General features: G+C 39.5%; 1 protein-coding gene across 1 annotated transcript in view; it reads left to right on the forward strand.

Moving 5' to 3' along the window:
• PDE4B (phosphodiesterase 4B) overlaps nucleotides 1-14,469 on the forward strand; it is a 44,805-nt gene that overhangs the window by 26,385 nt on the left and 3,951 nt on the right. Inside the window, exons 3-9 of the mRNA XM_033225188.1 lie at nucleotides 5,220-5,398; nucleotides 7,077-7,175; nucleotides 7,316-7,480; nucleotides 9,561-9,660; nucleotides 11,589-11,743; nucleotides 11,836-11,958; nucleotides 12,676-12,858. Of these exons, the coding sequence (XP_033081079.1) occupies nucleotides 5,220-5,398; nucleotides 7,077-7,175; nucleotides 7,316-7,480; nucleotides 9,561-9,660; nucleotides 11,589-11,743; nucleotides 11,836-11,958; nucleotides 12,676-12,858 (1,004 nt within the window). The remainder of the gene's footprint in view (nucleotides 1-5,219; nucleotides 5,399-7,076; nucleotides 7,176-7,315; nucleotides 7,481-9,560; nucleotides 9,661-11,588; nucleotides 11,744-11,835; nucleotides 11,959-12,675; nucleotides 12,859-14,469) is intronic.

A 14,469-nucleotide genomic window follows, 5' to 3' on the forward strand; every position in this document is an offset into this window, starting at 1 on the left:
TTGAAAACAAATCTTTAGGAATCAGGATTGTGGGACCTAAAAATAAAATATTTATTAACAGGCCAGGCGTGGTGGCTCACGCCTGTATCCAGCACACTCAGAGGCCGAGATGGGCAGATCACCTGAGGTCAGGAGCTCGAGACCAGCCTGGCCAACATGGTGAAACCCCGTCTCTACTAAAAATACAAAAATAGCTGGATGTATGGATAGGAAGAATCAATATCGTGAAAATGACCATACTGCCCAAGGTTATTTATAGATTCAATGCCATCCCCATCAAGCTACCAATGACTTTCTTCACAGAATTGGAAAAAACTGCTTTAAAGTTCATATGGAACCAAAAAAGACCCTGCATTGCCAAGACAATCCTAAGTCAAAAGGACAAAGCTGGAGGCATCACGCTACCTGACTTCAAACTATACTACAAGGCTACAGTAACCAAAACAGCATGGTACTGGTACCAAAACAGAGATATAGACCAATGGAACAGAACAGAGTTCTCAGAAATAATACTACACATCTACAGCCATCTGATCTTTGACAAACCTGAGAGAAACAAGAAATGGGGAAAGGATTCCCTATTTAATAAATGGTGCTGGGAAAATTGGCTAGCCGTAAGTAGAAAGCTGAAACTGGATCCTTTCCTTACTCCTTATATGAAGATTAATTCAAGATGGATTAGAGACTTAAATGTTAGACCTAATACCATAAAAACCCTAGAAGAAAATCTAGGTAGTACCATTCAGGACATAGGCATGGGCAAGGACTTCATGTCTAAAACACCAAAAGCAACAGCAGCAAAAGCCAAAATTGACAAATGGGATCTAATTAAACTAAAGAGCTTCTGCACAGCAAAAGAAACTACCACCAGAGTGAAGAGGCAACCTACAGAATGGGAGAAAATTTTTGCAATCTACTCATCTGACAAAGGGCTAATATCCAGAATCTACAAAGAACTCAAACAAATATACAAGAAAAAAACAAACAACCCCATCAAAAAGTGGGCAAAGGAGATGAACAGACATTTCTCAAAAGAAGACATTCATACAGCCAACAGACACATGAAAAAATGCTCATCATCACTGGCCATCAGAGAGATGCAAATCAAAACCACAATGAGATACCATCTCACACCAGTTAGAATGGCAATCATTAAAAAGTCAGGAAACAACAGGTGTTGGAGAGGATGTGGAGAAATAGGAACACTTTTACACTGTTGGTGGGATTGTAAACTAGTTCAACCATTATGGAAAACAGTATGGCAATTCCTCAAGGATCTAGAACTAGATGTACCATATGACCCAGCCATCCCACTACTGGGTATATACCCAAAGGATTATAAATTATTCTACTACAAAGACACATGCACACGTATGTTTATTGCGGCACTATTCACAATAGCAAAGACTTGGAATCAACCCAAATGTCCATCTGTGACAGACTGGATTAAGAAAATGTGGCACGGCCGGGCGCGGTGGCTCAAGCCTGTAATCCCAGCACTTTGGGAGGCCGAGACGGGCGGATCACAAGGTCAGGAGATCGAGACCATCCTGGCTAATACGGTGAAACCCCGTCTCTACTAAAAAATACAAAAAAAAAAACTAGCCGGGCGACGTGGCGGGCGCCTGTAGTCCCAGCTACTCAGGAGGCTGAGGCAGGAGAATGGCGTAAACCCAGGAGGCGGAGCTTGCAGTGAGCTGAGATCCGGCCACTGCACTCCAGCCTGGGTGACAGCGAGACTCCGTCTCAAAAAAAAAAAAAAAAAAGAAAATGTGGCACATATACACCATGGAATACTATGCAGCCATAAAAAAGGATGAGTTTGCATCCTTTGTAGGGACATGGATGCAGCTGGAAACCATCATTCTTAGCAAACTATCACAAGAACAGAAAACCAAACACCGCATGTTCTCACTCATAGGTGGGAACTGAACAATGAGATCACTTGGACTCGGGAAGGGGAACATCACACACTGGGGCCTATCATGGGGAGGGGGGAGGGGGGAGGGGGGAGGGATTGCATTGGGAGTTATACATGATATAAATGATGAATTGATGGGTGCTGACGAGTTGATGGGTGCAGCACACCAACATGGCACAAGTATACATATGTAACAAACCTGCACGTTATGCACATGTGCCCTAGAACTTAAAGTATAATAAAAAAAAAAAAAAATAGCTGGATGTGGTGGTGCATGCCTGTAGTCCCAGCTACTGGGGAGCCTGAGGCAGGAGAATCACTTGAATCTAGGAGATGGAGTTTGCAGTGAGCCAAGATCACACCATTGCACTCCAGTCTGGGCGAGAAGAGCAAAACTCTGTCTCAAAAAAAAAAAAAAAAATGTATTAACAGTTTCTAATAATATAAAAGTTTCCCGTAAGACCATGGCAACCACTTCAGTGAGCATAAAATAAGATCTTAGCAATTTACCTTAAACTTGAAGAGCAATATCTCAAAAAGTCATTAAATATTAAAAATGTGTCATCCAGGGAGGAGGGAAATCCCTTAATCCAGAGATATGTGAAACTTGTGTTGCTCGTATCTTAAAAAAAAAAAAAAAAAGTGGTGCAGGAGGACAGGGAGAAAAGCAGGCAGCAGAGTATATTTACCAGTCCAGGCACTCACTGTTGCTGTCATATAATGGGCACCAGGTTGCTGGTACAAGGGGAAATAGAAGTGTCTAATTTCAAGGGAAATAAAGCAGGACCTAGGGAGAAGGAGAATAAATAATACAAGATTTTTAGATGTTATATTGCAATTTAGTTAATATTTTCATGTACAGAGAAAAGTTATCCTTTTAAATCTTCTACTTACCATCTCAAAATCTAGAACTTAGAATTTTCAAGATGCAAGGAAAAGAGCTTAGGAATTTTGCATAATTGAAAAGTGTGATCTAGCAAAACAGGAACCTCAAATTAAGCCATTAACAGGATTTGGATGAGACTATTTTTTGTACCTGCTTTTTGTTTGTTTTATACAGGCCGACTTTGTTCACTGTGTTCTGACTATTCCATAAATGTAAATTCACTCAGTGTGTTTATTGTGATTTCTTCGAGTCTGAGTTTCTGTGCTGGCTAAGCATTTAATAGAGGAAATTCAGAATAGGGAAACCTATTAGTTGTTCCAGTGCCTGCATAGGGAAACACCCATTAATGTCAAATTCGCACTATTTGTGAATAATGGTCTTCTTCATCATTGCCGTGTTCCAGACACAGTAGTGGTTCAGCTCAATTACTCACTGTTGCGGGAAATCTTTAATTAAACAAAGGGAAAAGGCTGCTAGTCCTACTAGAAATGGTTATATGTGCAGTGACACAGGAGAATCTATGAGCCTCTTTAACTGTAGGTAAAGAATGGTGGTTAGAAAGGCAGGCCCTGTGCTGGCCTTTCATTTTAGCAAAAAGTAGTAATGATTAGGAGTAAAGTGACAGGGAGAGAAGTAATTTCAAACTAATATAAAATACAGTTTTTATGCCAGAGATTGTGTGGCAGGAAAGAAATTTTTAACAGGAACCTCAAGGCCTGGGTTCTATGCTATTAAATCACTGTGTCTGGAGCAAAGTAATTGCAAAATAAATATCTGTTAAATAAATTGCCCTTTGAGCTTGGGCAAGTTGCTGACTTCATCTGAAAAATGAGAGTGTGGGATTGTTATTGGTTCTCAAACCTGGCTCTGATTAGCCAAGTCACTTGGGAATCTTTTAAAAAAATACTGATTCAGTAGGGTTGGGTGGGGCTTATAAATCTGTATTTTTCTGAAGTTTCCTGGGTGCTTCTGATGCTGAACTAGGTTGGAAACCCCTAAACTAATTGAGATGACCACTAAAATTCCTCCCTAAGCAAAAGTCATAGGCTTGTGAGTGTAGGAGCTTGTGGGACACCTAGAGACAATATTGATATGTCAGGGATGGAGAATTTCCTTGCTTCAGCCCCACAGAGAAGAGGTGAGGTATACACAAAGCTGGTACTGTCTCACTGTGCTTGCTTAGCTCTGATGAAGTGTCCACAGGGGCCTATGAGCAGCCAGAGGTCTCTGGGGAAAACATGTGACTGTGCCATTATCTGCAAGAGTCAAAACAAATCATCTAGATCCCAAAATGCCATCTGGGAGCATGTCATTTTCAAATGGCAAAGTTGTCTTCCTACTCATTTTCACTGTAACTAGCAGAGGTAAATGTAGGTACTTTTGAAAGCTGCATTAACTCTTTCAGCCACGGGATGTCATTTAGTTCAATAAAGTAGTTTTTATGCAATTTAATAATTGCCTCTGTGCACCCACCAGCATCCCTGTGGCCTGAAAGAGTTAACGCATTTTTTCAGAATTACTGAGGATACATCTCCCTATGAAGTGAAATGGAATATTTGATTGCTGATATTTTTAACAGCACAATGTAGAGGAAAGAGCTTTTATAAGCAGGTAGGCACATTTTTTTTTCACTAATCCAAGCTCTGCTGTTACCTTGTTGTAACACAACTTTTAAAAATATTATGAAATATCATAAATATGTAATAACCTTAAATGTGCTAATAAGTGTAATGCTTATTACAAATGAGAGGCTTTATTATTATTTATTAGTAGAATTAATAGACACAAGGCATGAAATAAAACTGAAATTATAGTCTTCCTCTAAACCTCAAAGGGTAATAAACCAAGCCCTTAAAGTAATTGTTTGAGGATTATGACCCATTTCTACTTCTAACATATATACTGCTTATTTAAAATGAGCCCTTGCTAAAGCCATATGGATTTTTAAATTTTTTAAGTAAAGATAAGATGAGCAGATCATGAAACCTGTTTTTATTAATCTGATGAACACTTTATTATACAAAAATATGTTAATCACTTTATTAAAAAATCTACATATAAATATTGGTGCTCCACCTTGCAAATGTATAAGGGTAATTCTCCTAAATTACACTGAAAACAGAAGATTTGGTCTTGGGTCCTATTTTTGCTGCTTTCTGGGCAAGTTACTTAGTTCCTCTGGGCTTTAATTTGCCTAGCAATAACATGGAACAACAAATCTTCTTATCATTCTCAACAAATTTTATATGTTCCCCACTTACTTCATAGAACTACCCTAGAGATACAGTGAAATAATGCTACAAGATTTTATAAGATTCTAAAGCTGTTACAGATGGTTAGAGTTGTTTTAAATATTGCAGTGGATTCTCATAGACACGTGTGCTGAAAAACATATTCCTTTGTCTGTTGCAGACAAGCAGAATGATGTGGAGATCCCATCTCCCACCCAGAAAGACAGGGAGAAAAAGAAAAAGCAGCAGCTCATGACCCAGATAAGTGGAGTGAAGAAATTAATGCATAGTTCAAGCTTAAACAATACAAGCATCTCACGCTTTGGAGTCAACACTGAAAATGAAGATCACCTGGCCAAGGTGTGTATAAGCTCAGGTTTTGTGCATGTAGCTCTCTGCTTTACAGCAGACGGATGACCGTATACCTTTTAGAAAACAGTAGGGATTGCTTTTGCATTATTGTGTTAGGGAAGCTCATATGAAATGAGTTTACTGTGAGCAGTAAGGCCTTCTGAAAGCTGTCATTAGAGGAAGATTGATTAAACATGAGACCAAGTCTTGGGGGAGAGCCTGGATCTCTTATGCTGGTAGTTATTAAGAATGCCATTGTTGGGGCATCTGATGGAAGATCCTTTTTCCATACCAAAGAACCACTTTTTTTGTTTTGTCTCGAGTTAGGTTTGTTATGGACAGTTCATTATGAATGAAGAATCCTTCTGAAGAGACATGGGGAAAATCCAAGGAAAGGTCAATAGGCAGGTCTCAATTATCCCAGAGGACATTTCAGGGACTGTATGCCGAGGACCAATGGGAAAATCTGCACTAATCGGTGGTGCTGGAAAAGAAATAAAGAGAAATTGACAGCACTGACTCTGGAGCCCAAACTCCAGTAGTGGAGGGAGGCATAGAAAGAATTTATACATCCTTTAGGAGGCCACATAAGGTGACTACTGAGGTCCTCTCAGCTTTGTGAGAATATGAAATGAGCTTCCTGTGAGCAGTAAGACCTTCTGAAAGCTGCCATTAGAGGAAGGTTGATTAAACATTAGGCCAAATCGTGACGGAAAGCCTGGATCTCTTACTCTGGGTAGTTGTTAAGAATGAAATAAGTTGGCCGGGCGCGGTGGCTCAAGCCTGTAATCCCAGCACTTTGGGAGGCCGAGACGGGCGGATCACAAGGTCAGGAGATCGAGACCATCCTGGCTAACACGGTGAAACCCCGTCTCTACTAAAAATACAAAAAACTAGCCGGGCGAGGTGGCGGGCGCCTGTAGCCCCAGCTACTTGGGAGGCTGAGGCAGGAGAATGGCGGAAACCCGGGAGGCGGAGCTTGCAGTGAGCTGAGATCCGGCACTGCACTCCAGCCTGGGCGACAGAGCAAGACTCCGCCTCAAAAAAAAAAAAAAAAAAAGAATGAAATAAGTTGGTCCTTAAATCAGATAACCTTGGAATAATCTCACAACACAGGACTGAGTGATGTTTCTTCCAGGTCCATCTGTGGCCCAGAAGCCCTAGGATGTAATTTATGACTGGCATTCTTCATGACCTTTTACATTAAATTGGGTTGACTTATGGACATTCTGACAGCTGAGTCTTCCTGATCTGGCTTTCAGTAATGATAACCAAAGGGCAGAGGAGTTTTCCCTGAGACTGTTTTCGAGCTGTTACTAATGGGCCAGTAAGCAACAAGGGAGAGAGACAGGGAAATTGAACTAGAGTGATCTCTGTTCACTTGTGGCCACCTTTGAAAGCAACGTTGGTTGAAGACTGATGCATGTCCAATATAGGTCAGCAACTAAATTTATAAATAGATACTCTCCTTTTTCTGAATAAAAAGATGTTCAGAAATTTGTAGCTATCATGAATAGGACACATGACCTCCTAGGCAATTTAACTTTCAGATTTTCATGCAACCGAAGCACTCTAAGGAGACACTCTAAAGACTTAAGCAGCCAGTGTCCAAAAAATAAATTAAAAGAATGAGGCATGTGAGCACAACTTTCCTTATTCCTAAATTCCTTTAAATTTTTAATTGCAGGAGCTGGAAGACCTGAACAAATGGGGCCTTAACATCTTTAATGTGGCTGGATATTCCCACAATAGGCCCCTAACATGCATCATGTATGCTATATTCCAGGTGAGTGAACAGGAGTGAATGCTGGCTTTCCAATTGGATGGCTCTTTATGATTTTTTTTTTTCCATCTTACTTTTCTGATTTAACTTTCCTCCACTTTGGACATCTACTTATTTATGTTCTAATCCATTTTACAACATAGGAAAGAGACCTCCTGAAGACATTCAGAATCTCATCTGACACATTTATCACCTACATGATGACTTTAGAAGACCATTACCATTCCGACGTGGCATATCACAACAGCTTGCACGCTGCTGATGTAGCTCAGTCAACCCACGTTCTCCTTTCTACACCAGCATTAGACGTGAGTAGTTATGATCTGTTTTGCATTCCTCCCCATCCTCCTTCAAAAATGCCATACCAGCTAGATGTAGTAGCATGTGCTTGTAGTCCTAGCTACTCGGGAGGCTGATTTGGGAGGATTGCTTGAGCCCAGGGGTTCAAGGTTACAGTGAGCTATGACTGCTCCCCTGGACTCCTGCTTGGGCAATCCTGTCTCTAAAAAAAGTAAAAACAAAAAAAAAATGTTTTAAGTGCCTTACAATATGCAATATACTTACAAAATTAATGTAATTAGACCACAGTGCATACTTGAACTGGTTCTTTATAAAATGTATCACATCCATTAACTGAGCTATTTATAAAAAATGAATGACATTTCTACTTGCTTTGCTTTCTAATATCAGAGTAACTTTCCCTTTACATCTCTTACTATTAAAAGTATTTAACTATAAAGCAATTAACAGGATTTCAGGGCAGGAATCATGTCTTATTCTTCATTGTATTTCTAGTAAGGGATGCAATGTACCTCAAAATGTCTTGTTCAGTGTCTGGCAGATAGTATATTCTCAATATGCAATTACTTATCTGAACTGCCCAACACCACCCTAGGTATATACAGAGCACTATATTCCCAGGGGGTATCGCAGAAATATAAAATACTCTCTATATTTCTTATTAGTAATAAGCATTCAGAGGCTTATTCTCCTAAAAAATTATAAAACTGATGCTGTGTATTGAAGAAATAGTAACTAAAAATCTAGAACAGAAGAATTAATAATTCTCAAACAAGGAGAAACAATATTCATAGTTTGCCATACCAACTCTGAGAAGGTGGCTGTAGCTCCTTCCTTCACAGATTAATGCATTTGTGTATATCAATATAATCAACAATATATGCAGCAGGTCATACTCTTACTTGACAGATGAAAATGATGGTCAAGTACTCCCAAAATGTGCTGGACCACTGCAGGAAGGGACTAGCCATGCCCTATCCAGCCTCACCTTTATAGATTCAGTTTGGAAGGTGAAAAAAGATTGGCCACAACTCTGTTGCTTGAGTTGCATATTTTCTAAGAAAAGAAATCCAAGAAATCTTGAGAAAGTGAGATGGAGCTAAGGGTGTTTGATCCCTCTGAAGGAGAGAAAGAGTACTGTTTTTATACTCTGTGTAAGTATCATAGAGTAAGGCAACACCATTTATCAACTGCCCAATGTTATTAATAGTATACCTACTGAGTGGCCAGAAAATGGCCATGAGTGCGGCAAACTTTTTAGAAAAGGGAGGGTTCAATGAGTGCTTGAGTAATGGGATTGGTCATTATAGGAGAGGTGGAAACTTGCCTCAAGCTGACGTTGGAAGGACCAGAAGATTTAACTAATCTCAGAGGATGAGGGAAGACATTTCAGCCCTAGAATGAGCACCAGTATATACATTATTGATCCTAGGTTTGAATCATTGTGCATGGGTGGGGGCAGACATGACATGACATGAAGGAATTGAGCAGTGGGGCCTCAGGTTTCACTTCTTAGGAAGGTTCTCAAATCTTGCCCATAGTAAATGATTAGTGGATATGTGTTGAATGAATGAGTAATATCTAAAAACTTGTGACCACACCATAAATTTCACTTTGGGAAATAATTTATTGCTTATCTTATGAATTGGGAGTTTGGCCATTTTCTCTAAGTTATTCAGCTAACAGCATATGAAGGTTGTTATATCTCACAGCAGAGCCAGCCTGACTTGCTTCTTTGCTTCTTTGACTTGTATCTGCTTGTGTTACATAAGTACCATGCTGCTACACCACTGGTCCAAGAAACAAACATTAGATGTTGACACACTCCATGAGATTTGTGCTAATGTCTTCCCAAGCATCAGCCTTTAGGCTTGATGTGAGGCTGAGCTCTGGCCATCATTCCTTTCACGTCAGAGACTTTATGATGATGAACAGAATCTACATTTACTTAAATTAGTATATTGAGATATTACATAAATCAACAATCCCTCTCCCAACAAAGATAAAGTAGGATACTTTACAAATTAAACTGAATAAGCAAGATAGGCAAATTGGATGTGGAGTTAAATGTGTTTATTTGCCCAACAGGCTGTCTTCACAGATTTGGAAATCCTGGCTGCCATTTTTGCAGCTGCCATCCATGACGTTGATCATCCTGGAGTCTCCAATCAGTTTCTCATCAACACAAGTGAGTTCACCACTAGAACAGTCATTCCAGATAATTGTATGATTCACTGCTTAAGTTTTTTCCTCCTAATGTTTTCATTATGGATAATCACAAGGATAATAGTGAGGCAATCCTTCCATTCCTCTCAAACTGGTCAGGATTTTCGTGGATACTCAGTCCAGTCTGGCAACACAATGTTTGAGCTGCTTGGAGAACTTGGAGAGGATCATAGGGGAGCCATAAAAAGTACTCAAAGTTTGGCAAATACAGTATGTAAGGAAAGAATAACAGATATGGAATTATTCATAAAGAACAAGAAAAGGTTTGGTGATCCCATGATAATGACTTTTGGTATTATACAAAACTCCACACAGAACATAGTAACTCACTACTGTCCCTATCTGCTTGGGAAGCAGCCACAAATGTTAAATCTGCACATGGGAACCTCCAAGCAAAAATGAGATGCTGTAAAAGGCACCGGAATGAGTTTCCACAGTTCAGAGGGAAGGGTCATTAAAAGTTCCACACATTTTCCTCCAACTGCATAGATTTGATTATGGACTAGGAGTAGCAATGACCTGAGTGACCAGGGGTGGTCTAGCCTTAGGATCCCAAGCCATACGCAAAGCTTTTGTCATGCTTAAAATGTTTAGTTTTCACACCTTTGAAAATCCTTTCATTCTCTCAAATAATGCACTATCTCTAAGTGCTGGAAATCTAAGTAGTTTGAGAATATTGGTTATCCCATTGTGGTCATGAATAACATCAAGTACTGACAGTTTCCTGGAAATGCTTTTTGAGCTACTTGCTGCAAAAGAGTCCAGATCATCAGTCCTTGACCTTTATCCAAAGAATATCTGAATGACCTAGGTTTGGAGTACACTGGATTCTTTTACTTCATTCTTCTATTGAACAAACAAAATGTTGGGGCACCTATGTGTCTGCATGGATTATATCAGTTGGTAGAGTGTGGTGTCATGAATCAATCCATATATAGGCCAGTTAGCTTCACACAGAAAAATGGTCTATCTACTACAGTCACCTATAGCACTGCAACATATAAAGCCTGCTTGTAGATCTGTGCCCTTGATCACAGGATGAACAAGAGTACTCATCAGAGGTTGTAACTCAGGGCACACTATTAAAGCAATGATATATGTGTAACAGAACCTGCAATTAAGTAACACATTACCACCACTTGTCTGGTATTCTTGATTAAAATGTGGTTTCATAAGTCTGATGACCATATTCCCAAGCAGACTTCTGTCTAACAAAAGATGCCTTTGATTCTTCTATATAAAAGGTAGGCTGGAAGCTGCAGCTTAGGTTTCCAGATATTGCATTTTCTCGTGGAGAGAGCCAAAAGACAGAAAATTTGACATCAGAATTGTTCCAAAAAAGTAGTAATGTATAGTATCATATTAACAGAAAGCTCTAAAAAGTGATGTTATTTGGGTAAAATGAAGTTTTACATCAAACATTATCTTTGACAATCCAAAGTTCACAATTGCCAGAGATTAGGGAGCATATAAAATGTGAATATACCTTGAAAATCTCATTACAATGCATGAAGTTTAGTGGTACTTTCACGTTGTTCTTTTCCAAAGTACAAAATTTTTGAAGACACATAAAAATAGGATTCAGCTGCTCAGGAATGCCCTTACCTAATATTAAATTCTTCATCTGAGATATAGAATGAGTAAAAGGATTTTAAAATACAATGAATTTTAATCACAGAGAAAGCTTATACACCAGTAGAAGCATTTTTTGCTTACAAACTGATGACTTCTGTTTGTAGAGGGCCACTGCTTCTCTAAGAGGAAATGACATGTGGCTGGTGGTTCTTGAAATAATTTGGAGAGAACTAGGTCTGATTTCACTCTGAGATAATGCCAACATTCAAATCATATCCCTTTTTAATTAAGTCATCATTTGGTCTGGTTTATTAGATTCAGAACTTGCTTTGATGTATAATGATGAATCTGTGTTGGAAAATCATCACCTTGCTGTGGGTTTCAAACTGCTGCAAGAAGAACACTGTGACATCTTCATGAATCTCACCAAGAAGCAGCGTCAGACACTCAGGAAGATGGTTATTGACATGGTAAGACTTTAGCCTCTCTACGTTCCTCACTTACTGCCATTCTCTCTGATAGACTGAATTTATTAAAGGTTTTCATTTTCTTTTTACCCAAGGTGTTAGCAACTGATATGTCTAAACATATGAGCCTGCTGGCAGACCTGAAGACAATGGTAGAAACGAAGAAAGTTACAAGTTCAGGCGTTCTTCTCCTAGACAACTATACTGATCGCATTCAGGTATTTGATGAAAGTCTTTGATTTAACACAAAACCACACCAAACTAAGCTGAACAACAATTAGAAAAAGAAAACAAAGATAAATTCAGTTTTTGGTATATCCTAGGCTACTACTATAGCTTAGGGCTTAAGAACAAGCTAAGGAAAATGGACATTCAAGTTTATCCTCTGATTTATGAGGAAAAAAAAATCCCTATTTGTGGAGTTGCTTATTAGGTCTATAAATAAATTGCAAAATCTATTTGTAATAGGGCATACGTGACTGTTGGTTCCAAAAGCTTGTGTTTGGATTTAAATCCCATTGACTTGAAATTTGTTAAGTTTGTTTTGGATATACAAATTGCCATCAGCTGTTCTCCTCTTTCCACAAGTGGAAAATATGAAGTTATCTACTTGGAGTAATTCTTTGCATTCTTTCCAAACTGAGAAAAGGAAATGATAGCAGCATCTGACCTCTAATGTTCCTTCCAATTTTTAAATTCAATGACTGTCAGTCTAAGAAGACACACATTTTCCCCTTTGGGACTCTATAAAGGTAAATGACTGACCCAGGCTAGCACCATTGTAATTCCATTTTTTTTCGGTGCATATGTCATAATTATAATGCAACTAAAATGTTCTCGGGTTTAGTACCAAGCGTACTAGTATGAGAAGGATGAGATGTTCTGGCAGTATTTACACCTAATTTTATGGGATTTCCAAAAATTGATGATTTCAGGTCCTTCGCAACATGGTGCACTGTGCAGACCTGAGCAACCCCACCAAGTCCTTGGAATTGTATCGGCAATGGACAGACCGCATCATGGAGGAATTTTTCCAGCAGGGAGACAAAGAGCGGGAGAGGGGAATGGAAATTAGCCCGATGTGTGATAAACACACAGCTTCTGTGGAAAAATCCCAGGTATCTAATATGAGATTTTCAAAGTATTTGCGAGCTCTGCTGATTGTAGAGCTGGAGCGTTCTATTTAATTCCATTTTTCCAATAGAATATGTATATATGAGATGAGAAGGAGACAGTTACGCATTTTGTTCCATTATAGTCAGGACTCATGTGACTTCTCCATTACACTCAGTTTCACAGGGTGGGGTTAAGTAGTCATCAGAAACCCATCAAAATTTGGACTATATGTCCCTAAATCATTTAGATAGTTGTCTCTGGTGTTTGCAAATCCAGCTGAATGATCTGAACACTGGTGTCTGCTCCATCCCATCCCTCTGGATTTCTCCTTGCTCTGTCTTCATTTAAGAGCTCTGCTCCTCACCCTTGCTTCCAGTCCTCTGTTTTTATCTTCATCCTTAATCAGCCTACTGCGACCATCACCAGAGGCAGTCTCTTTTAACGTATAGTCAAAGCCCTGTCTTGTGTTCCCTCCTGGGATGCTTCTATGCTTTTGAGAACATGCTGACATTTTCCAGTTGTGTCCAAAGCTACACATTCTGTGTGTGCTTAGGACAGGGGATGATAGTCTGGAGGAGGTGAATACAGAAATGTCCAGATGCCAATAGCTGCAGAATATGCAGCAACGGAAAGTATCAGTATCCACACAGAGTTTTTTCAAGAAAACGAATGGGCTGAGCCAAGTGGCTGAGACTGAGAATTAGTTCATAGACTGTCCAAGATCTTTATCCCAAAAACATTTGGATTGTTTATTGTCAGTATTTATCCTCTTTCCCTACTACCTGGAAACCCCAAATTTGCATATACTTGTAATATTAATGTACAGTTCCTTTGCAATTTTTATTTTGTTGCTTCTTAAAGAAACTCAGCTAAATGAGTTTAAAAAAATCTGTGAAAGGGCTGGACACAGTGGCTCACACCTGTAATCCAGGACTATGGGAGGCTGAGGTGGGCAGATCACCTGAGGTCAGGAGTTCAAGACCAGCCCGGCCAACACGGTGAAACCCTGTCTCTACCAAAAACACACAAAAAATTGGCTGGGCATGGTGATGTGTTCCAGTAGTCCCAGCTACTCGGGAAACTGAGGCAGGAAAATCGCTTGAACCCAGGAGGCAGAGGTTGTAGTGAGCTGAGATTGTGCCACTGCATTCCAGCCTGGGCAACAGAGCACAACTTCATCTCAAAAAAAAGAAAAAAGAAAAAAAAAATCTGTGAAAGTGATCTGAAGTCTAATATGCTGTAAAAATGCAAGTTAACATTGTTAATGAGGGTCAATTCAAATAGCCCAAAGGCTTAAGTGGAACAAGATATGAATCAATAAGGAGGAATAACACCATTTTATTAATAGCAGTGATGTTTTATGTTTATATGATGTTCTGTGCAGCATTTCACACATTTTCCATATATTATCTTACTTGGACCCCCAAACAGCCTTGCAAGATAGATAAAGCAGATATTTCTCCAGCATGTCAGGTTCAAAGCTGTCCTCTTGGTCCACTACAGCAGCTCTCTTATCCAAAGCTCTTCACTCTCCATCTTAGGGACAGGTCTTCCTGTTGCCATAACATCGTTATCCACTCTGGTGTTTCCCACTGATGGGCTCTGCTGAACAC

This window comes from Trachypithecus francoisi, unplaced genomic scaffold, assembly GCF_009764315.1.
Source record: "Trachypithecus francoisi isolate TF-2019V2 unplaced genomic scaffold, Tfra_2.0 Lachesis_group12, whole genome shotgun sequence".
NCBI classification, from domain to species: domain Eukaryota; kingdom Metazoa; phylum Chordata; class Mammalia; order Primates; family Cercopithecidae; genus Trachypithecus; species Trachypithecus francoisi.